This window comes from Budorcas taxicolor, chromosome 7 (assembly GCF_023091745.1).
Source record: "Budorcas taxicolor isolate Tak-1 chromosome 7, Takin1.1, whole genome shotgun sequence".
Classification (NCBI taxonomy): domain Eukaryota; kingdom Metazoa; phylum Chordata; class Mammalia; order Artiodactyla; family Bovidae; genus Budorcas; species Budorcas taxicolor.
Genome location: NC_068916.1, coordinates 51,993,157 through 52,016,867, shown reverse-complemented (window position 1 = coordinate 52,016,867; position 23,711 = coordinate 51,993,157). Strand labels below are relative to the sequence as shown.

General features: G+C 42.6%; 4 protein-coding genes across 4 annotated transcripts; all 4 read right to left on the bottom strand.

Annotated features, from left to right (window-relative positions):
• Positions 1–103: 103 nt before the first annotated feature.
• LOC128051037 (protocadherin gamma-A8-like) lies at positions 104–4,779 on the bottom strand. The gene is made up of 3 exons (XM_052643537.1): positions 2,356–4,779; positions 1,743–1,753; positions 104–230 (listed from the first exon to the last, which is right to left on the bottom strand). Exons 1-3 carry the CDS (start codon positions 4,777–4,779, stop codon positions 104–106), a joined length of 2,562 nt encoding a protein of 853 aa, XP_052499497.1.
• Positions 4,780–7,549: 2,770 nt separating this feature from the next.
• On the bottom strand, positions 7,550–9,961 carry LOC128050928 (protocadherin gamma-B4-like). The gene has a single exon (XM_052643437.1). It carries the CDS (start codon positions 9,959–9,961, stop codon positions 7,550–7,552), a length of 2,412 nt encoding a protein of 803 aa, XP_052499397.1.
• A 3,042-nt stretch (positions 9,962–13,003) lies between these two features.
• LOC128051036 (protocadherin gamma-A7-like) lies at positions 13,004–15,448 on the bottom strand. Its single transcript, XM_052643536.1, has one exon. It carries the CDS (start codon positions 15,446–15,448, stop codon positions 13,004–13,006), a length of 2,445 nt encoding a protein of 814 aa, XP_052499496.1.
• A 5,097-nt stretch (positions 15,449–20,545) lies between these two features.
• Positions 20,546–23,020, bottom strand: LOC128051035 (protocadherin gamma-A6-like). Its single transcript, XM_052643534.1, has one exon. It carries the CDS (start codon positions 22,994–22,996, stop codon positions 20,546–20,548), a length of 2,451 nt encoding a protein of 816 aa, XP_052499494.1. The 5' UTR covers positions 22,997–23,020.
• Between the last annotated feature and the right edge of the window lie 691 nt (positions 23,021–23,711).

Below are 23,711 nucleotides of genomic sequence, written 5' to 3'. Positions count from 1 at the left end.
CCGGATTATAAATAATGGCTATGTTGCAGTCGTCCGGAGCTCCCAACAGCTTTTTGAGGGTTAGGGAGGGTTTCTTCTCTAGAGAAGGAAACGGTGGAAAGGCTTACACTAGCGAGTCTGAGCCAGAGAACTTGAGCTGCGGCTGCGCGAGGAAGTCCCCTGTACCAAGTTCTCCACTTTGGCCAACAGCGGCGCCCAGAGTCCGCACTGGGAAACTGCAGCCCCTGCAGCTTCAATTTAACCAGCTTTCATAATTATAAACTTGTGGGCCTAACTTAACAAGCCATTTTTTAATGCTAATATATTTAATATTTTAAATCATCAAGACTTATTTAAAGTCTGTTTTCTAAATTGTTAGAAATATCATGTTGGGTTTGTTTACAAAGTCAATATATATTGGTCCATTTATTTCACCATTCTGCAAACATACACTGAACTTCTGCTTTGTGCTAAGCACTGTCCTTGTCAGTGGCAATATAACAGTGAATAAGACACAGGTCTTGCTGTCAGAGATTTGTTGTCTACCAATTCCATGACTCATTTCTGTTAATTAGCTATGATATATAAAAAAATTTAAAGCTTCTTTCATTGATTCCTATGTTTACCTCACATGTCTACATAATCATTGCTACTTCATGTCACATATATTAGAGAACATCATTACTGTTGAAAATTATTTTGTAAAGTTGTGTAATTTTGTACCAATCCTCAAACATCTCCTCTGATAGATATATCAACATTCTCTTTACAAAATAATTTCTTTTTACTCTTCTAACTCAAGAAGTAGTTATTTAAAAAAACTGTCCCTATGATGTAGTCAGAGATTATTTGGTATACCTCCTACTTCATTTCTCAGAATTAGCTGGCTTATGTCATACCCAACATCTTATATAAATTCACCCTTAAAATGTATTGAAATACTTGTCTGTCCTTCAATACAAAGTCACAAAGGGATATTCTAGTAGAATGCATCACTTCCTTATCTATGTATACATGTTATACTGAAGTAATGGCTTCAGAATTGGAGGAACTGAGTTCATGGTAAATTTATTTATATAAATTCACTGAATATAGTGACATTTGTTCTAATTATTTTACTCCATTGGTTATTATTATTATTATTTGCAATTAGTGAATGCTTTCAGCAAGAGTACTGGGGCAACTTTCCATTCACTTTTTAAATTTGCAAAGTGTCAACAAAATAGTTGTCTCCACAAGTGACTGTACACCTAAACACTACAGAATATAAAGCTAATTCCTACCATTATCTATGGATTGGAGGAAATACAGCACAATCCCTCGGAAATGTCTTTTTAGTTGATAACAAATAATTCATTGTACTTTCCACTCTCATCTGATGACAAATCAACCATTCATTTTATTTAAATGCTATAACAAGGGATGCTGAAGTCCAAATTGAATCATTTTTAATTGAACTGATTGGCTTGTTTAAAATTTGTGTACATGTAACTTCTTTTCATAAAACTAACACTGTCAAACTCTAACCATAAGAACACGGCACATTTCACATGACTGTACAGTCAAAACAGCTCATTGGAATTCTAATGAAATGTGTTCTTCTGCACTTTACAGAGGTCACTTTCAACAATTTTAAGATGACATTTTATTTCATATTTGATGGGGAGGGCAATGGCCATTTTAGGCTTTAGATGCCATGTCTCCATTGGTATGAGTCCTGGGTGACCACTGACACACACACAACATTTAGGAACCAGTCTTACCTAGCACCACCCTTTAAAATATGTTTGCTTTGAAATACAAGAAGTATTAAAGCTTTGAAGGGTACTGATACAGACACAGAGCTCATAAAAGAGGTTTAAACTGAAGAAATTTTCAAGAACCTAGTTTTAGGTGAAATCCTAAGAATCCTAAAAATTCTGAGATGTCTTTTACTTTTACTAAGCTAATACAAGGGTTTAGAAACCTCAATAATTTTTGTAAGTTCTAATTTATATATACCTTTATGTGTCTATACATATACATGTATATACACACACACACATATATTCCTATATATAAAATGAACTGACCTTATGTGGTTGGGTAGCTATTTCTTAAGTGAATAGATGATAATTATGGTAAAATATGAAAAGTTTTAAGAGGTTAAGAGTTCATATTTAAACAATTTTGTCTAAGCCTTTGGAAAGCAGATGAAACAATTATGATGATTAGAACTCAATTTTATTGTATCACTAACACAAACCCCAAACTCTGCGGTACACCTTAAAAGCTATCTTTAAACTTTCTTTACAATGCATGTTTCAAAACACAAATTAAATTTATAAGAAATATAATTCCTCTAAGAAATAAACATAAACAATGAATCCAACTCACCTGAACAGAAGCAGCTTCATCCTTACATTCATGAAAATCTATGGATGTTAACAAGGAATCATTTTTCTCACAGCTGTCTTGGCTAATGAGCATGTCAGCATAGTTGGGCTGGGGGAAGATCATGTGACTCCTCTGAGAGTCAGAGGTAAGGGAGACTTCATGGGAATAGGTCTGCAGGAAAGCCTGTACTCCTTCCATGCCCACAAATCCTGAGGCTGGCAGGCCTGCTAACCTACCACTGGAAGCCTGGAGAAGTCTTGATTTGTGCCACCGCCATAGTCTGAGCACCAGCAGCACGATGACAAAGGCAAGGAAGATGCAGGAAACGACAGCCACTGCCACCACCAGGTACAGTGTGAGGTCTGAATCCTCAGAGTTGGTTAGGGTCCTGATGCTACCCAGGTCGGCAAGGACATCTGGGATGCTATCTGCCATGGCCACGGTGAGTGTGACGGTGGCTGAGAGAGGGGGCTGCCCATGGTCCTGGACCGTCACCACCAGGCTCTGCTTGATCGCGTCTCTGTCCAGCAGGGCCCGCGCCGTGCGCACCTCGCCTGTGTGCAGCCCCACTGTGAAGAGCCCTGGCTCACTGGCCTTGAGCAGGCGGTAGGACAGCCAGGCGTTCTGGCCTGAGTCTCTGTCAACTGCCACTACCTTGGTAACAAGGTAGCCTGGCTCTGCAGAGCTAGGTGCCAGCTCCACACCCGTGGAGCCATCAGTGGGTAGCATGGGGTACAGAATCTCTGGTACATTGTCATTCTGGTCCAGTATGAACAGGCTCAGGGACACATTGCTGCTGAGTTGAGGGTCCCCATTGTCACTGGCTGTCACCAGTAGCTGCAAGTCTTGGATCTGCTCATAGTCAAAGGAGTGCACAGCATATAGGACACCAGTGTCAGAGTTGATGGAGACGTAAGAGGAGAGAGGCGCCACCATGCTGCCGCCTTTGGTCAGAGAGTAAGTGACCTGGGCATTGCTGCCACTGTCAGGGTCATGAGCAGTCACAGAGAAGATGGAGGCACCTCTGGGGTTGTTCTCCGGGATATAGGCTGAGTAGGAGGCATGAGGGAAAATGGGTGGATTGTCATTGATGTCTGCCACTTGCAGGGCAATATGAATTTCAGTAGATAGAGGTGGGGTTCCTAGATCTGAGGCTGCCACTGTGATATTATACATAGAGATCTTTTCTCGGTCCAAATATTTCCAAGTCACCAATCTATAATAATTATCAATTGATTTTTCTAATTGAAAAGGTAAATTATCACGTGTATAACAGACAACTTGACCATTCTTCCCAGAGTCTCGGTCATGCACATTCAAGAAGGCAATTACTGTCCCAGGAAGAGCATTTTCCAGGACTGGGCTAAACAAAGATGTAATGGTCACTTCAGGTGTGTTGTCATTGACATCTTCCACTGAAATGAGTACTTTGGTCCGCCCCAGAAGTGCCCCCACATCTTCAGCTTGTATTTCCATGTCATAAAACGCACATTCTTCATAATCTAAACTCTTCGCTGTTGATATTTCGCCAGTATTTTCATTCAGCTGGAATAACGGAGATTGTTTTTCACTAATTTTCCAGAATTTATAAGCCACTTCCCCGTTGGTTCCTTCATCCGGGTCGCTAGCGCTTACAGTAAGCAGCCGGGTCCCCGGGGGCACGTTCTCTGGGACTTTCACTCGGTAAATCGGTTGAGCAAAAACCGGGGCATTGTCGTTTGTATCCAACACTGTCACTCGGATGTGCACTGTGCTGGAGCGACGCGGTTCGCCTCCGTCCGTGGCGATGAGGACCAGGTAGTGAGCAGCCTCCTCCTCGCGGTCCAGGGCGCGCTCCAGCACCAGCTCTGGGCTTACAGTTCCGTCGTCTCCAGTTTGCACGTCCAGGGAGAAGTGGTTATTGGGGCTGAGCTGGTAGCTCTGCAGGGAATTCAAGCCCACATCCGGGTCCACAGCCTCTGGCAGTGGATAACGTGTTCCGGGCAGAGCGATTTCGTTAATTTTTACTTCCAGATTTTCGACCTGGAATTTCGGGTTATTATCGTTGATGTCAGTGATTTCTATTTCTATTCCCCAAAGTTTCCCTTCATCCTCAACTAGGATGTTAATATTTACAAAACATCGCGCGCTCTGGGCGCAGAGCTGCTCCCGGTCTATCCTGCCCGCGGTGACCAAGCTGCCGCTTCGCGGATTTAGAGCGAACAGCTGCGTCCTACCTCTGGAGACGATGCGGACTCCGTGCTTCGAAAGCTCTTGTGACTCCAGCCCCAGGTCCTTGGAGATGTTACCCACGAAGGAGCCTTTGTCGGTTTCTTCAGGCACAGAGTAGTGGATCTGTCCTCTCCCGGCCTTTGCCAGCGCACCCAGCAGCGCGCACAGCAGTACCAGCTCGGCGCGTCCTCCGTAATTCTCTGGAGCGGCCATTGTTCTTTCGCTATGGAATCCACTCAGAATCTTCACTGGGCATATATGTTTTGTTTACCTTGTTTCTGAAGTTTAAGAGATCATCTTCTGGAAAGTTGGAGTATCCCAAATTTAGGGATGGAATTTTGCCGCAGTCCTCCTCCAGTTGGTTTGTGAGATCTGCGGATTTCTGTGAGGTGAGAGCTCTAAGTTTCCGGCTGGTTTTTGGATACTTTATCTCCAAGTAGGTGAACAGCGGCGCTCAGAGTATTAGGCAGTTACTGCAGTCACTTATATTTGTAATATCCTACGCTAGATTGCTAGGGGAAAAATTGCTACTTGTTTTCTGTAGTCTGTTTGGAATAAATTATCCCTGAACTCATATTTTAAAAGTAATTTCCAAGAAGTGTGGAATGAAATAGGGTTAAAGTCTTACAAACTATTATTACATAACCAGATTTCAGGGTTTATATCATATGAAATTACTCAAAGTTCTGTAATGTATTTACTGTTTTAAAAATAAAATTTTATTTATTATGCTCTAAGCATTATTGTTAATATCTTCAATATCTATTATCAACTAAGTAAGAGTTCCCACTCATTACTGGAAATTAATTCATTTTTAGGCTAAAATATACCTATTGGAGATGACTGATTCAGAAGTTGTTTTATTTGGTTTAAACCAATTAATCAATATAGTAAACTTTCTGTAGAGTGGTTGCCTTTTAATTTTCTTTTTAAAATGCCATTTTAGTCACACAGTAGTGTTTTGAAATTAATATTGTGAAATTTTAATAGGATAAATGCTTTTACTTTCAAGTTATATCACAGACTATTTAAATTTTATATAATTTCTATTTGAATAGAAAATACTTGAAAGGTACAAATGAATATATAATCAAAAGCAAATTTCTATCTATTATTCTGCCTATGAGAGGTGATTACATTTTAAAGCCAACTTAGTTAAGTTCTAAAGGTAAACAAATAGCCTAAAGGTAATTTTACCTTAATTACTACTTCGATCAAAAGAATCACAAAAGCAAGAAACACATAATTATCACTAAGGAGTCAGAATGTGCCAGTGCAAGAATAAATGTCTTTTTCCTTCAGCAGTTTGTAAAATGGCCATTAATTGAAGCAGTTCCTAAGGGAAGTATAGCAAAAGCCTGAAACAATGTATTGCTATCTTGTATATGTAAATGTATCCACTTGAGCCTGTTAATCTGGTCTAAATTTGAAGATTTCAACATTCCATTTTCTCCTAGAGACAGTAGAATGACTAGAAGACCTCTAGCTATATTAGTTTAGGTCTGCAAAAAGACATTTCAAAAGTTATGTAGGAGAAGTATGTGTGAGAGGAACAACAGAGGCCAAAATATTGTGTTTTCTTTGATGGAGGAACCTATAGAATGAGCATTATTACAGGTTAATCCTGAAAAACCTATGCTGCAAGTAAGGAGAACATGCTTTTATTTTCTGATGAGCATAGTGAACCTGTGCTGCACTTAGTCAAGTAAAATGATTTTACACACATATATACACACAGTACAATGAATACAATTACAGTAGGTACATCTACATAAAAATCTAGGTTAATCGACCTTATTCTAGTGCTTTTGAAGCAAAAGAGAAATATAGGAAACAAAGTATCAGATTAGTATGGAAACAATAACAGCTAAATCAATTAAGAAAAATATCTAACTTTAGCTTTTCTTTTAAGATTTATATGATTGCCTACTTTTACATTTACAGTATGTCTAGTTGAAAAAAATGATCATTTATTAATCTGTAGAAAGAAAAATTTAGAGAAAAATCTCAGTAGCTTTATGGGAGACCATATAACATTGCCAAAAGATTCCCCTATGGAAAAACCACAACTTCACTGCTTTATATTATGAACCTGGTATGACACCACTAAAAGACACATAATTTCTCTGAATTCAACCTCCCTTGAAAAATGGTATGACAGCTTTTTGACTGGTTACTACATTCTTAAGACAATGTTTAGATCTAAAATTTGAATAGATGCATTTGGAGGCATTTTATGTTTGGTTCCAGACCTCTACAATAAAGAGAACAGCACAATAAAGTGGGTCACGAAGTTTTGGTTTCCCAGTGGGTATAAAAGTTATGTTTTAAGTATGCAATAGCATTATATCTAAAAAAGTACATACCTTAATTAAAAATACTTTATTGCTAAAAAATACTAACCATCACTGGAGCCTTTGGTGGGTCAAACATAATCTTTTTGTAATGGTAACATCCAAGATCACTGATTATAGATCAGCACAGGGCTTCCCTAGTGGCTCAGATGATGAAGAATCTGCCTGCAATGCAGGAGATTAGGGTTCAGTCCCTGCGTAGGGAAGATCCCTTGGAGAAGAGAATGGCTACTCACTCCAGTATTCTTGCCTGGAGAATTCCATGGACAAATGAGCCTGGTGGTCTACAGTCCTGGGTCCATGGGGTCACAGAATGGGACATGACTGCGGGACTAATACTTTCACACTTTCACTTTCACACGATGACTATAATAAAAAAAAGTTTGAAATATTTGAGATTTACCAAACTGTAACACAGACACATGAAGTGAGGAAATGCTGTTGTACAAATGGTGCCTATAGACTTGATTGACTCAGGCTTGCCATAAATCATCAATGTGAAAAAACAAAACAAAATAAAACTGGCATATCTCCAAACCTCAGTGAAGCAAATTGAACTAAAACAGAGATGTGACACTTTTTTCCTGTGAATATGGAGAACTGTCGACACAATAAAAAGCAGGTTATACTTACAGGAAACTCACCTGATGAGAAGTCGACTCGTTGGAATTACAAAAGGGATATAAGGCTCCAGATGAATCACCACAAAGTATATCTTGTCCTGAACTCAACTGCTCACTACATTTTAGAAAATTAAACTCTGTCTTTCCAGTATGGGCAACGCACAGATTGTACGAATAAGGTAAAGTTCCTTCACTGTAGTTGGGGAGAACCCCAGGTTCAGACTTGATACAGAGACCAGGCTTAAAGCAGCCCCAAGCAGCAGGGCTGGAGGAGCGTCGCAGGTGCAGGGCGACAGCTAGAATCACCGTCAAGAGGAAGAGCACCGAGATCAAGGCCAAGGCCACCACCAGGTAAAACTGCAGCTCGGCCTGGGGGTCAGACGGCACGGGCCGGTCACTGAGGTCCGGCAGCGCCTCCTGCAGGCTGTCGGCGAAAACCAGGAGCAGCGTGGCGGTGGCCGAGAGGGGCGGCTGTCCCCCATCGCGCACAGCGACCAGCAGGCGCTGGCGGGCCGCGTCCCTGTCGCCCAAGGCCCTCGCCGTGCGCACCTCGCCCGTGCGCAGCCCCACGCTGAATAGTCCGGGCTCGCTGGCCTGCAGCACGTGGTAGGACAGCCAGGCGTTGTGTCCAGAATCGGCGTCCACTGCCACCACCTTGGTGACCAGGTAGCCGGGCTGCGCGGCGCGCGGCACCGTGTCGAAGAGTGCCGAGCCGTCGGGCCCCAGCGCCGGGTACAGCACCCTGGGCGCGTTGTCGTTGCGGTCACCCACCAGCACGCGCAGGCTCACGTTGGAGCTGAGCGCGGGCGAGCCGTGGTCGCGGGCCTGCAGCGTCAGCTCGAAGGCGCGCAGCTGCTCGTGGTCGAAGGCGCGCTGCGCGAATACCACGCCGCTCTGCGGGTTCACGGACACGTAGGACGACAGCGCGCGCGGCTGCAGGTCGCTGGCCACGATGGAGTAGGAGACGTGGCCGTTGGGCCCTAGGTCAGGGTCAGAGGCGCTTACTTGAGTGATGGAGGCACCAGGAGGGTTGTTCTCTGCTACATGGACCACATAGGAAGCCCGTTCAAAAACTGGCATGTTGTCATTTACATCACCGATGTGCAGCGTGATGCTCGAGCTGGAGGAGAGGGGTGGCTTGCCTTTGTCAGTGGCTGTGATGGTGATGTTATACCCAGGGGTCCGTTCGCGGTCTAGAGCTCCATCTGTAACTAATTTATATGTGTTTCTTGAAGAAGCCAGTATTTTAAATGGAACATCGCCTTCTAATTTACAAATAACCTCTCCATTGTGTCCGGAATCCTTGTCTCGGATTTTGAGCAAAGCAATGTGTGTTCCCAGCTTGGTGTCCTCCATAATAAAATCCGGTAGAGATTGGAATATCACTTCTGGGGCATTGTCATTTATGTCTAGGACTTCTATCTCCACTGTACACTGGGCAATCATTCCTCCACCATCCTTTGCTTCCAAAACTATGGAATATTCTTTTACTTCCTCAAAATCTAACGTATTTAGAATAATAATTTCCCCAGTATTAGAATTCAGGTCAAACTGGGTAACCTGGCCTGCTTCAGTGAAAGAGAAAGTGATCTCGGCATTGACACCGTCATCTTGGTCAGTGGCCATTACTCTAAGCACAGTGGTGCCTGGAAGCACGTTTTCTGGAAGCTCCACCCTGTATAGTTCTTGGCTGAACACTGGAGGGTTATCGTTGGCATCAGTTACCAGGACTTGTATCTGTGCAGTACTGCTCAGGGGTGGATCCCCGAAGTCCAAGGCCGTCAAGGTCAAGTGGTAGGACTTCTGTTCTTCCCTGTCTAAAGGTGTCATTAGTACCAGCTCAGGGTATTTACTGCCATCCAACTTCTCTTTAATCACAAGTGAGAAATGATCATCAGCACTAAGCTGGTAATTCTGTAGGGAATTGGTACCAATATCTGTATCATGGGCAGATCCTAAAATAAATCGTGCCCCGGACTTTGTGGACTCACTTATTTGTAGCTCAAAGGAATTTTGCGAGAATTTTGGCGTGTGGTCATTGACATCCTCGATCTCTACATTCACGTGATAAAAGTTCAATGGATTTTCAGCAACAACCTCAAATTCCAGAGCACAAGCTGACTTCTTCCCGCATATCTGCTCCCGGTCTAGCCTGCTGCTCACAAGTAACTCCCCGCTCTCCGCGCTCACAGTGAAGTAAGGCTTCTCCGAACTGACGCGCAGTTTTCGAGTCGGTAACTCGTGGACACTGAGTCTCAGGTCCTTGGCGAGATTCCCCACCACCGAGCCCTCGGGCATCTCCTCAGGAATCCTGTAGTGGATTTGGTCAGAGAGCGCCAGGCAGAACAAAGACAGCAGGAACGGAAAGAGCACTGGCCGCCTCTCAGCCCAGCCGCTCTTCCCAGCGCAGCTCCCCATCCCTCTTGCTCCCCTCCTTAGTTTGCTCACCGGCTTGGAGACGCCGGATTACAAATAATGTTGCAGTAGTCCGGAGCTCCCAACAGCTTTATTTTCGGGGCGAGGATCAGGCAGGGTTTCTTCTCCAGAGGAGGAATCGGTGGAAAGACAATACTAGCGAGTCTTGACAGGGAAAGTGCTCTGCGGCTGCGCGACGGGATCGCCAGCGCCAAGCTCTCGACTTTGGCCAATAGCGGCGCCCAGAGTCCACACTGTGAAACTGCAGCCCCTGCTGCTTCAGTTTAACCAGCTACCGTAATTACTACCGTGTATCCAGCTGAAAAATCATTTTTTAAAGACGTAAGTATAGTTAATAGCACGCTTCTCAGGTGGCTCAGCGATAAAGAATCCACCTGTCATGCTGGAGGCTCGTGTTTGACTCCTGAGTCGAGAAGATCCCCTGGGGAAGGAAATGGCAACCCATTCCGGTATTCTTGTCTGGGAAATCCCAGGAACAGAGGAATCCGTGGTGTCAAAAGAGCTGGACATGACTTAGCGACTGAGTACGCACGCATATTTGGTAATATTTAATTCGTACTATTAGAAGCGTCATCATCCCAACTTTCCAGGTTTTTAGGTCAATCGGTAGGTTTAATATATAAACTTTTATACGTTGACATAATTACTCCCCAACCTTCAAATCCGAACTAGTAATAGGATGATAACTATAACACAGATTTGGCTTAAAGGATCTCAGATCATAGCTGTTGTAAATACTTATTAATTAGCAATATATTAGATAAGGTTTCATCTTTCTTTCCTTGTCACCTTTTTCCTTATTCTTCCTTATGTTTTTTTTGTACCTATTTCCATTTTTCTTCCCAGAGGGCAACAGTAATGGTGAAATTATGTCTTTCAAAATGCACAACTTATACTTCCCTCTCTTGTTCCAAAATAATTTTAGCAACATCTTTATAGTAACATTTGGTTTTCAATTCTGATATCTCACTTAAAGAAATGATTATAGCCTTTCAGAAAAGAGCCTATCCTCTCCTTCCCATTGCATGATTATTTTGCTGGGTGTAAAATTCAACTTGAGTCTCCAAAACTACCAGGGGAAAATTATATTTTGCTTTGCATCACAAACTCACTAAGCGTGGTCTATTGTACTGAGGCACTTGTTCCCACCTCTGTACTTATCACATCCCATAATGACAGTTGAAGGAAACAGTCCCTAGAAAATGTATAATAGCTCACTGACTTTAGTGATGATCTCTCCCCTTTGTTTAAAAGTATTTTTAATAATTAATAAATTCACTTGGAGGGTTCTTTTTCAAAATATCTGATAATCACATTTCTGCCCCACAGAATGTAACACTGTCCGCTCCCCCTAGTGACTGTACATCTGAATGTTACAGAATGTATGAAATGTACTTCCACAGGATTGCACAGATCTTTAGATGCAAACCACCACCTTGAAAAACATATGCTAGACATTATGCTAGAAAAAAACTGTTTGCTTAACACTCAAAAGGCCCCAATAAACAAGATTACCTTGTCATCAACTACTTCCTGATACTAGTCAACTGCTGTATTGAGTTTTACTAAAATGTTATGTAACAAGTGAAGATGTAGTTAATTACAGATTAAATTGTCTCTAACTGAATTTTTCTTTTCTTTTTTTTTTGCTTTACTCTAATAGTGTTTATTTGCATCTACTAAATTCCTTTACGATTCAATAGGAAAATCAAAACTATATTACAATTTTATGAAATATTTTAAACATGGAGAATGATATAATAACCATTGCTCAGTTTTGTCAAATCTTGACATTCTGCACAGTTCCTTCAGTTTTTCAAAGAAATAGTTCATATATATGGCACTAAAGCCCCTTTCTGCAATTGTATTTCTATCCTCCTCTAGAGGTGACCACCTCGATGAATTCAGTGGTTATCGTAAGTGTTGCTTCTTAATTTACTATGTGTGTGTATAGCCTGTTGTTTTACATGTTTTTAAAACTTCATATAAATCAAACTCATATATTTTAGAAATCCTTCTGCAAATCTTTGCTCAATGTTGCTTTTAAGTGAAGTCACTCAGTCGTGTCCCACTCTTTGCGACCCCGTGGACTGTAGCCTACCAAGCTCCTCTGTCCATGGGATTCTCCAGGCAAGAATACTGGAGTGGGTTGCCATTTCCTTCTCCATGAATTTTTCAACAGACCCAATACATAAAATTCACTACTGCTCTAGGACTTGAATGTATGACATGGTTGTTTCATAAAGCCAGCATCCCAACTCCCCCACTTGTAGAGCCCACATACACACTTTGCATGACTGCATCACTAAAACAGCACATCAAAATTTGGGTTAAAAACGTGCAATGGCCTATTTCACAAATGTTACTTATAACACTTAACACTTTATTTGATATCTCATTTTATTGATTTTGGACAACGATCTTTAGTATGCCATTAGACTCCACGTCTGTCACTGATAAAGATCTTAGTGAAGCCTGACACATAAATTTCATCCTTTAAGCATCAACAAAACTTCTACCAGAATCTGGCTTTAATAGGTGATTAAAGTTTAAATAGGTCAAGAGCAACTGAGATGTTTCAAGGCCACCAAAGAGAGGTACATGGAAGTGGAAGCAGGGCACAGAAAAAAAAGCTTGCAGACTGAAAATTTCTTCAACAACCTTTTACAGATCTAATCTAAAGAGAATCCTGAGAAGGCTGAGGTGTACTTTCTTGCTAACCTTGTGCAATAAGACTTAACAATTCATTCTCATTTTTAAAATACATGAATTAAGAACACCATGAGGAACATAAAGACAAGACATAAAAAATGTGATTATCCACTTATTCACAATCTTGTCCATATGCTTTCACCATAAATATGGTACTAAAACACTCTGTCAATAAGTGTTCCATGTTAAAAAATCACCACTGAAATAAACAATCTTGCTTTATCACTTGAAAGTTTTAACTCCATCTTCAAATCAAGTATTTCGCAAAACGACAACATTTACACAAAATATAATTTCTCGACGATATAAAGATCAATGAATGACTGAACTCACCTGAATACTTTGGGCTTCATCCTTACATTCACGAAAATCTATGGATGTTAACAAGGGATCCTTTTTCTCATAGCTCTCCTGGCTGATGAGTGTGTCTGCATAGTTGGGTTGTGGGAAGATCACGTGACTCCTCCGAGAGTCTGCGGTGAGCGAGACCTCATGCGAATAGGTCTGCAGGAAAGCCCGCACCCCATCCATGCCCACAAACTGAGACGCCGGTACACTTATGGGGACACCTCCCGAAGCTTGCAGCATGTGAGATCTGTGCCAACGCCGCAGTCTGAGCGCCAGTAGCACGATGACAAAGGCGAGGAAGACGCAGGACACCGCAGCCACAGCCACCACCAGGTACAGCGTGAGGCCTGAAGCGTCAGAGTCGTGCGGGACCTCCAGGCTGCCCAGGTCCGCCAGGACATCTGGGATGCTGTCGGCCACAGCCACCGTGAGTGTGACGGTGGCTGAGAGAGGAGGCTGCCCATGATCCTGGACGGCCACCACCAGGCTCTGCTTGAGCGCGTCTCTGTCCAGCAGGGCCCGCGCTGTGCGCACCTCGCCCGTGTGCAGTCCCAACACAAACAGCCCTGGCTCACTGGCCTTGAGCAGGTGGTAGGACAGCCAGGCGTTCTGTCCTGAGTCTCTGTCCACTGCCACCACCTTGGTGACTAGGTAGCCTGGCTCTGCAGAGCAGGGTGCCAGCTCCACACCGGTAGAACCGTCAGTGGGGGGAGCAGGGTATAGAATCTCAGGTGTGTTGTCATTCTGGTCCAGCACAAATATGCTCAGAGACACATTGCTGCTGAGTGGTGGGTCCCCACTGTCACTTGCAGTCACTGTCAACTGCAGGTCACGGAACTGCTCATAGTCGAAGGAGTGCAGTGCATAGAGGACACCAGTATCTGAGTTGATGGAGACGTAGGAGGACACAGATGGCCCCTGGAGAGTATCTTCAAATAGGGAGTATGTGACACGGGCGTTCTCGTTGCTGTCAGGGTCATGTGCAGTCACGGAGAAGATGGAGGTGCCTCTGGGGTTATTCTCAGGCACATAGACAGAGTACGAGGAGTGCAGGAAGGCAGGTGGGTTGTCGTTGGTGTCTGCCACGCTCATGGAGATGTGAGTTGTCGTGGACAAGGGTGGGCTTCCACCATCTGTGGCTTTCAGTGTGATGTTATACGCAGAGAATTTTTCCCGGTCTAGGTTCTCTGCTGTCACCAATCTGTAATAGTTGTCTATAGATCTTTCTAATTTAAAAGGCAGATCTTCTGAAATAGTGCAGGTCACTTGGCCATTCTTCCCAGAATCTCGGTCTTGAAGGTAGAAAAGCGCTACTACTGTTCCAGGAGGAGTGTCTTCGGGGATTGAGCTGCTTACAGATGTTACAGTCACTTCTGGGGCATTGTCATTCACATCTAAAACTGTGATCAGTACTTTAGCCCTTGTCATACTACCAGGACCATCCTGAGCTTGAACTTCCATTTCATAGTAGCCAGATTCTTCATAATCTAGGCCATCTAGAGTTGATAATTCTCCTGTGTGAGAGTTCAGCTGGAATATCTGTAGAATTTTTGGAGTAATTTTCGGAAAAGAGTACGTCACTTCCCCGTTCACTCCCTCATCCAGATCTACAGCATTTATCGTCAGCAGTCTTGTGCCCACTGGCACGTTCTCAGGCACAGTTACTTGGTACTGGGGCAAAGAGAAGACTGGCGCATGATCATTCACGTCCACCGCTGTTACTTGGACACGAGCGGTTCCGGATCGTGGTGGGTCACCGCCATCAGAGGCGGTGAGGAGGAGGTGGTGAGTTGCCACTTCTTCCCGGTCCAGTACCTGCTCCAGCACTAATTCCGGATATTTAGTTCCATCCTCTCCGGTGTGCACAACCAGGGAGAAGTGGCGATTGGGGCTGAGGTGGTAGCTCTGGAGAGAGTTCGTGCCCACATCCGGATCCCTAGCCTCATTTAAAGGAAATCGCACCCCAGGAGCTGTATTCTCCATTATTTTCACATTCATTTCTTCCGTCAGGAATTTAGGAGCGTTGTCATTAATATCCATTATTTCCACTTCTATACGATAAAGATTCATTTTATCTTCCACCAGGATGTTAAAGTTCACCAGACACCGCGCGCTCTGGGCGCAGAGCTCCTCGCGATCTATCCTGCCCGCGGTGACCAAGCTGCCGCTTCGCGGATTCAGAGAGAAGAGCTGCGTCCTACCTCTGGAGACGATGCGGACCCCGCGCTCCGCCAGGTCCTTGGGCTCCAGTCCCAGATCCTTGGCGATATCACCGACAAAAGACCCTGTCTCTGTCTCCTCCGGCACGGAGTAGAGAATCTGTCCTGCCCAGACTTCGCTCTGGGTCCCCAGGAGGATGGAGAGCAGGATGAATGCTCTGTAGTCCCCGCCCCTCTGCCGAGCCGCCATTCTTGTCCTGCTGATCTTTAGACACTGGCCAATCTCCTGTTGTATTTCTGGATGCCAGGACGTCTGCGTGAAGCCCTGTGTATTCGGAAAAGAAGCCCAGAATCCAATGGTATAGAGGCCTGAATTTAGTGCAGCTTGGAAGACAGTTTATCTCAGTCTGGCGTTTCTTTGTGCTGTGAAAGCTCAGTGGTTCCGGCGGATCTTGTGAACCATTTTTCCCCTGATTGGTGAACAGCGGCGCTCAGAGTCCTTACTAAGTTACTGCACCATAGTGAAGCAAAATAACTGATTTCTCAAAAAGTTGTTTTATCCTTTGAAATTCTTTTTATTTCTTCAATTCATGCATCTCTGATATATCATTTAAAATAAATTTTAAGAAACTGTGACTTAATGTAACAATGTTCATGGATGGGTGTTTATTAATCCCAGATAATTTCTTTTAAATTCTCTGCTCTGCACTGCAACTTTGAAATGATTCTTAGACACTGCCTTACACTTCAGTTCACATATATAAAAATCAGTCATGCAGATAAAACAAGTATGATTTATTTTTAAAAGATGTGTAAAAGGTCTGTATATGTAAGATATTATGTAGAAACATTTATATCAGCATATTTAAATTAATTCAATAATACTGAACATATTTTATGTTCTAGACACAACTATGTAATAAGGCAGAGAGCCCATTGTATCTTTAACACAGAGGAGTAATGTAATAACTTTTTATTGAATGAAACCTTAGAGACGTTTAGTTCAATTCCTTTATTTTAATAAATTTTAAAATGAGAGGGAATTGCTTTATCCTTGACTTTATAATCACAGAACCAATGTAGAAATAGAAATATCCACACTGCTAGTCTCCTAAGAAGAAAAAAATGGAATCATCATTGGCCTTGACTGATGCTATATGCTCAAACAGTGTCAACAGAAATAGATGAGAAGCCAAGCAGCTACAATTACCTATAGAAGCAACTCATCTTGTAGAGAAGACAGAAATTTGCAGATTCTACTGGCTGTGGATTCATAAGCGTTGGTGTCACTGCTTCTTTTAATTATGCAATTTAAATAATCATCATACCCTATACTTGAGAAAAGATGGGTCTCTGAACAACCTTTGAGCATACATGCTGGACTATCCTGAGCAGATCCTTAGAGGTACTCATTGCTCCACTGCTATTAATGAAGTAAAACTCAATTGTTGATGGATCCGAGGTTACTCTTTGCTGGCAGAAATAAAACAAAGTTTCTTTCACATAGCTGCAGAAGAAAGTGGCCTGTTTTGAAATGAAGACCTGGTAAGAAATAGCCTTGTTTTATAAATTATTTTAAGCCCTGGGGAGTAGCTAGCAGCACCAGAAGGGAGAATTAGAAGTAATACTATAAAAATTTACCTCAGTTGGTGACAAGTTTGCAACTAAGTAATCTATTTCTGGTCTTTGATGGCATTACGACAAAATACAGGGAATACTTTGAATGAAATGCCATTTTAATCTATCAAAATAATTCATATCATATTTGCTCTCACTATGTGGCTCAGATGGCAAAGCATCTGTCTGCAGTGTGGGAGACCCCGGTTCGATCCCTGGGATGGGAAGATCCCCTGGAAAAGGAAATAGCAGCCCACTCCAGTACTCTTGCCTGGAAAATCTCATGGACGGAGGAGACTGGTAGGCTACAGTCCATGGGGTCGAAAAGAGTGGGACACAACTGAGCGACTTCACTTTCACTTTCAAGTAGATAAAAGATCTTATTTTTTGTTCAAGGGAAACAATATGAGTATTTCAGATTAACTACATAAATAGGAATTTAAAACTATTTGTTCAGTAGCAATCTTGAATTTCTTGTTGGTGTAAGTATGTGGTCATTAAAGATCAAGAGTACTTGCAGACATTTTCAACCAAAACTTTCATATACAGATATCATGAGTCCCAATGTCATGATTTTTTCCTACCTGATACTTCAAAATTTATAGCATCATCTCATATTCGTCTCTTATTCTACTATTTTTAAAAAGTCTTGATTAACCTAACACTTCTGGGTACCTTCTTTAGAGCTAAAATCTAGATAAAGGAGATAATCAAGTTCTTAAAGTTACTCTACAACATAAAATAAAATATTAAAGATCTCTACTCAACCACCTTTGGAAGGAATGATGCTAAAGCTGAAACTCCAGTACTTTGGCCACCTCATGCGAAGAGTTGACTCATTGAAAAGACTTAGCTGCTGGGAGGGACTGGGGGCAGGAGAAGAAGGGGACGACTGAGGATGAGATGGCTTGATGGCATCACTGACTCCATGAACGAGAGTCTGAGTGAACTCCGGGAGTTAGTGATGGACAGGGGGGCTTGGTGTGCTGCGATTCATGGGGTCGCAAAGAGTTGGACACAACTGAGTGACTGAAGTGAACTGAAATGAACTCAACCACCAAGGTGTTTAAATATAACATAAAATTACTGTATAAGATTGAAATAATGTACTTTTAAAGGGAGTGTGTTATTGGTTGAGTTGTTGGGAAGAATCATTTATTTACATTAAAAAATTTATGAAAAGTTTATTTGTCTTCCCAGGCAGTAAGTTATTTACTTTGCTCCTTTTTTTTCCCCTTTAAATTATTTATTTTTAGCCATGCTGGGTTCTAGCTTCAGTGAGCAGGGGCCACTCTCTAATTGCGGTGCATGGGCTTCTCATGTAGTGGATTCTCTTGTTTGGACCACAGGCTCTAGGGCTTCAGTGCTTGTGAAGCAACAGGCTTAGCTGCCTCAAAGCATGTGGGATCTTGTAGGACCAGGGATCCAACTCAGGTCCCCTGCATTGGTAGATGGATTCTTAACCACTGCATCACCAAGGAAGTCCTCTCTTTTCTTTAAGCAACTTTTTTCTATTGAAGAAACATTTGTTTGGTGTTCTGTGTAGGTATTCATCCCCAGGCAAAGATGTATATTTCTTCCAATGATCCTCTCAGAGATTTTACTCTTTCCCCTTTGATCTCCATTCCAAACATTTGATCAGAATTGGGTAATAAAGCAGCCCAATACTTTGGTGGACTTTTTTTTTCCTGGTGCTTCCAAATCATTATATGCTCAAACTATCAGACTTCTTATCTTATTAATAATGACCTATAGTATGTAAGTCAAAGGAGCCTCAGTCACAATGTAGCAAATTTCATGATTGCCAGGATTTAAGACTTGGTCAGTTCATATGAACGAATGACTACTGTGAGAGTAGAATCTAATAGGTTTTCTGTCAGTGAGACATTTTATTTGATTAAATGAAATACTCACAGGTAATTCAGTTAAGAGAATAAGGAAAACTAGCCTCGTATCTCAGTTACTCAGCAGATAAGAAAATAAACCAGTCTACCAGCCATGAGACCGTTAGTGAGCTTTGCTTTTTAACAATGGATGTATAAGATTAGCTTAATCATCCAGAGTTGGTAGTATACTAAAATAACACATTCTCAGAGTACATGAAACAAATCTTAATATTTCTATAAAAGCCTATCTGACTCCCATGACCGATACCCAGGATTGTCGTCTTTAAAATCATTTACCATTAAATTCTGATTAAACCACTAAAGTATCATATCACAAATGTTGTCCAAAAAATTATATTTGAAATGTGTATGACTGTAATCTTTAGATTAGTCATATACACTTGAAACCTTGAAATAAATAATTTTATAACAATTGCTGAAAGTAAACACTGATTTAGAAAACCATGCATTAACTATCCTTAGCAGTTAACCTAAAGATAACAACTCAGTATTATCTTTCTTTATGAATACTGACAATTTCAGGTTACAAATGAAGTTCTCATTCATTTTCAAGGCATTTTCTGAACTGTCTGTTTTACATGTGCATACCAAATTGAGACGCACAAGCGGCAAATCCACTGTATTATCAAATAACAGAACCCTAAACTCAGGATTGGAAAAGAGCTTGGCTACCTTGAAGTCCAACAACTCATCAAATTATATTATCTCCTGTATTCCATTAATCTCAGGACCATCAACTTATTTTTGCAAAGCACCAGTAACAGAATCTTCTAGCTCCTAAGGCAATTCATTTTCTGTTTAACAACTCAGAACTTTGCTGCTTTCTACTCATCATGTCATAGTTTTATTCACAACTTTGCACTATGATGAATTGAGTAATCGTTCTTTTAAATGATAACTCTTCCTTCCTTAAATATTTGAATAGAGTTCCCATGTAACAAAAGCTTTATTTTATATGTGCTAAATGTGCTAAATCATTTAAATTCTTATTTGAATACTATTAATCCTTCACTCTCATTCACTAGTCCTCTATTTTTAGAGATATATCTTGTAAGTGGATCTAATAATTCACATTCATTCTTAAATACTATTAAACACGCAGACTGCAAAAAAATCATTGTAGTAGGCATACAGCATCAGGTACTTATACTTATTTGTTAACAATCCAAAATTATAATAATGGTGATATAAACAAATACTTGCTCACTGTACTACTTTATAGTTTGAATGTTTTTTAATAAAATTATTTTCTTTTCCCAGAGTTTATGTGAGGTAGATAAGACAAGTCTTTTTAACTTAAATTTTAACTTGAAGGCTATAGACATTGCCGATTGTCCTGAAAAGAATAACAGATAGTTCTAGGAATATTATTCAGGTTTTCATACATCAATTACTCTTATTTATTATAAAATCATTTTTGATTCCTAATTAGTTAAGAGGGAAAATATCTCTCATAGATTCCATCATTTTAGAAAATACTTGCTTTACTTAACACTGGGAAGAAAAAAGATCTTCCTTATCAGATACCATAATTCTGGGGTTTTCCACATTATAAAACAAAGAATCTCAGATATGCCACATAATAGAAAAACAATAAGAAGCAAGAGGAAAGCAACCCATGGCACAAAGAGCTTGCCAAGAGGAGAAAAGTTAAAGGAAATTCAGGACATACTTTATTAAGGTTTTGGGGGTGAAATTTGAGAAAACTAAGATTTAATAGACCTCTACTGATACAAAAGAAAAATCTTCTCAAAACTATATAATTCACTGCAAAAGACTAAGAGTATCAGGCACTGAACCCAGAGAATTTTAACTGTTACTGCTCAAATAAGAACAATAAAAACAAATAACCTCACCTGAACAGCGGAGTCTTGCTCTTTACAAAAATCTTCCTGAATCAAGAGAGGCTCGCTTTTCCCACAGCTCTCCTGGCTGATGAGCGTGTCTGCGTAGCTGGGCTGCGGGAAGATCACGTGACTCCCCCGAGAGTCCGCGGTGAGCGAGACCTCATGCGAATAGGTCTGCAGGAAAGCCCGCACCCCGTCCACGCCCACAAAGTGAGAGGCGGGCACGCCAGCCAACCCGCTGCCCGAAGTCTGGAGCAGACGCGACAGGTGCCAATGCCGCAATCTGAGCGCCAGTAGCACGATGACAAAGGCGAGGAAGACGCAGGACACCGCAGCCACAGCCACCACCAGGTACAGCGTGAGGCCTGAAGCGTCAGAGTCGTGCGGGACCTCCAGGCTGCCCAGGTCCGCCAGGACATCTGGGATGCTGTCGGCCACAGCCACCGTGAGTGTGACGGTGGCCAAGAGAGGAGGCTGCCCATGATCCTGGACGGCCACCACCAAGCTCTGCTTGAGCGCGTCTCTGTCCAGCAGGGCCCGCGCTGTGCGCACCTCGCCGGTGTGCAGTCCCACCACAAAGAGCCCTGGCTCACTGGCCTTGAGCAGACGGTAGGACAGCCAGGCATTCTGGCCTGAATCTCTGTCCACTGCCACCACCTTGGTGACCAGGTAGCCTGGCTCTGCAGAGCGGGGTGCCAGCTCCACACCAGTAGAGCCATCAGTAGGGAGGATGGGGTACAGAATCTCAGGTGTATTGTCATTCTGGTCCAGCACAAATATGCTCAGAGACACATTGCTGCTGAGTGGTGGGTCCCCACTGTCACTTGCAATCACTCTCAACTGCAGGTCACGGAACTGTTCATAGTCAAAGGAGTGCAATGCATACAGGATGCCAGTGTCAGAGTTGATGGAGATGTAGGAGGACAGAGGTACCCCCTGGATGGTGTCTTCAGCTAAGGAATAGGTAACCTGGGCATTCTCACGACTGTCAGGATCATGTGCAGTTACTGAGAAAATGGAGGCACCTCTGGGATTGTTCTCAGGAATGTAGACAGAGTAGGAGGTATGGGGAAAAGCAGGTGGGTTATCATTGATGTCTGCCACATTTAGAGAGATGAGCATTTCTGTAGACAGAGGTGGCATTCCTTTGTCGGTGGCTGTCACAGTGATGTTGTATGTGGATACCTGTTCTCTATCTAGAACTGTACTCGTCACTAGTCGATAATAATTGTCTACTGATTTTTCCAGTTCAAATGGCAAACTTCTTGAGATAGAACATGTTACCAGCCCATTCAGTCCAGAGTCTCGATCATATACTTGAAAAAGAATGATCACTGTGCCTGGTGGTGTACTTTCAGCAACTGATCTGCTTCCAGATGTAACTACCACTTCTGGTACATTGTCATTCACATCCAAGATAGTAATTAAGACTTTGGCTCTGTCTTGTAGACCTGGGCGATCCCGGGCTTCAATATCCAGCTCATAAAAGCTGGTGTCTTCATAGTCTAGAACTGCAGAAGTTGATATCTCTCCAGTCAAAACATTCAGGCAGAAAGTCTTTGAGATTTTTTCTGTTATCCTCACTACAGAATATGTTACTTCCGCGTGGGCGCCTTCATCCTGGTCCGTGGCATTTACCGACAACACTGGTGTACCTACTGGTAGATTTTCAGGGACATTCACACGATACACAGGCTGAGTAAAGACTGGAGCGTTGTCATTTGCATCTAGGACAGTTACCAGGATTCGAGCCACACTGGAGCGGGCAGGGTCACCGCCATCCGTGGCAGTAAGGACCAGGCGGTAAACGGCCTGTTCCTCCCGGTCCAGCGCGCGCTCCAGCACCAGCTCTGGGTATTTGGGCCCATCAGCTTTACCCGGCATTTCCACGGAGAAGTGACTGTTCTCGCTGAGCTTGAAGCCCTGGAGAGAGTTCACTCCCACATCCGGGTCATAGACCTCCATTAGTGGAAATCGAGAGGATAAGGCTGCGTTTTCGATAATTTTTACTTCCAATTCTTCCCTTAAGAATCGGGGTGCATTGTCATTAATGTCCACTATTTCCACTTCCACGGGAAAAAGATTCAATTTATCCTCAACAAGGATGTTAAAATTCACCAGACACCGAGCCCTCTGAGCGCAGAGCTCCTCCCGGTCTATCCTGCCCGCGGTGACCAAGCTGCCGCTTCGCAAGTTCAGAGCAAAGAGCTGCATCCTACCTCTGGAGACGATGCGGACTCCGCGCTCCGCCAGCTCCTGGGGCTCCAGCCCGAGATCCCTGGCAATGTTGCCCACGAAGGAGCCTTTGTCCAGCTCCTCAGGAATGGAGTAATGGATCTGCCCGGCCCTGGCCTCCCGCAGCGTCCCCAGGAGTATGAAGAGCAGGATCAACCCGCTATAATGCCAGGGGCTTTGCAGAACCGCCATTACTGGCTCGTTCTGGACTTCCCTGGGATTATGAGCAGGGGGAACACGTTCGCATCAGTTTAGAGCGTCTCAGAATTGGCGGTCAAGGCCAGTAAACGAGCAGCGATCAGATGCGAATCGATTTAGGGAAAACTTTCTGCGCAGCGGCAGAGCTTTTCCTGTATAATCTGCTTTGTGCTTTGAGGCTATAACTCGAGTTCTCACTGCTTTCCTTACCCGGGTTAGTGAACAGCGACGCTTAGAGTCCTAACTTAATACTGCACCGTTCTGCAGAAACCATCAATACATAGGGCCTTATTTCTGCTAAATCTGCATAGATGACACTCAATATTTCTCTCCCGGAGAATGAAAAGCATTTGGAAGAATAAAATATCGTATTCTGAAAATTTAAATGTTCCTTGGAATGATGCTTATTTTTGTGACATCTCTTAGGGTCTTGGAGAACACAAATACTTTTACACTTTTCTGTAAATTTTGAACTCCACACTCCACCATCGTTTATATTTGTCTAATTTTCAATAAGGGCACCAACAACCACGAACATGTTTAGAACCAATCCACCACTACGTTACAGGAGTTGTCATTTTTAGATGTTATTATCTATTTTTATTAACATAGATTAAGAACTGCACTATTTAGCCAATATTTGTGTATACTTTAAAGAAAATGCAAAATGAAAGTGAAAATATATAGGCTACCGTGAAAAAGTATTCTT

Excerpts from the sequence above, each read along its gene's own strand:
- LOC128051037 (XM_052643537.1), bottom strand. The coding sequence starts at position 4,779 with ATGGCCGCTCCAGAGAATTACGGAGGACGCGCCGAGCTGGTACTGCTG.
- LOC128050928 (XM_052643437.1), bottom strand. The coding sequence starts at position 9,961 with ATGGGGAGCTGCGCTGGGAAGAGCGGCTGGGCTGAGAGGCGGCCAGTG.
- LOC128051036 (XM_052643536.1), bottom strand. The coding sequence starts at position 15,448 with ATGGCGGCTCGGCAGAGGGGCGGGGACTACAGAGCATTCATCCTGCTC.
- LOC128051035 (XM_052643534.1), bottom strand. The coding sequence starts at position 22,996 with ATGGCGGTTCTGCAAAGCCCCTGGCATTATAGCGGGTTGATCCTGCTC.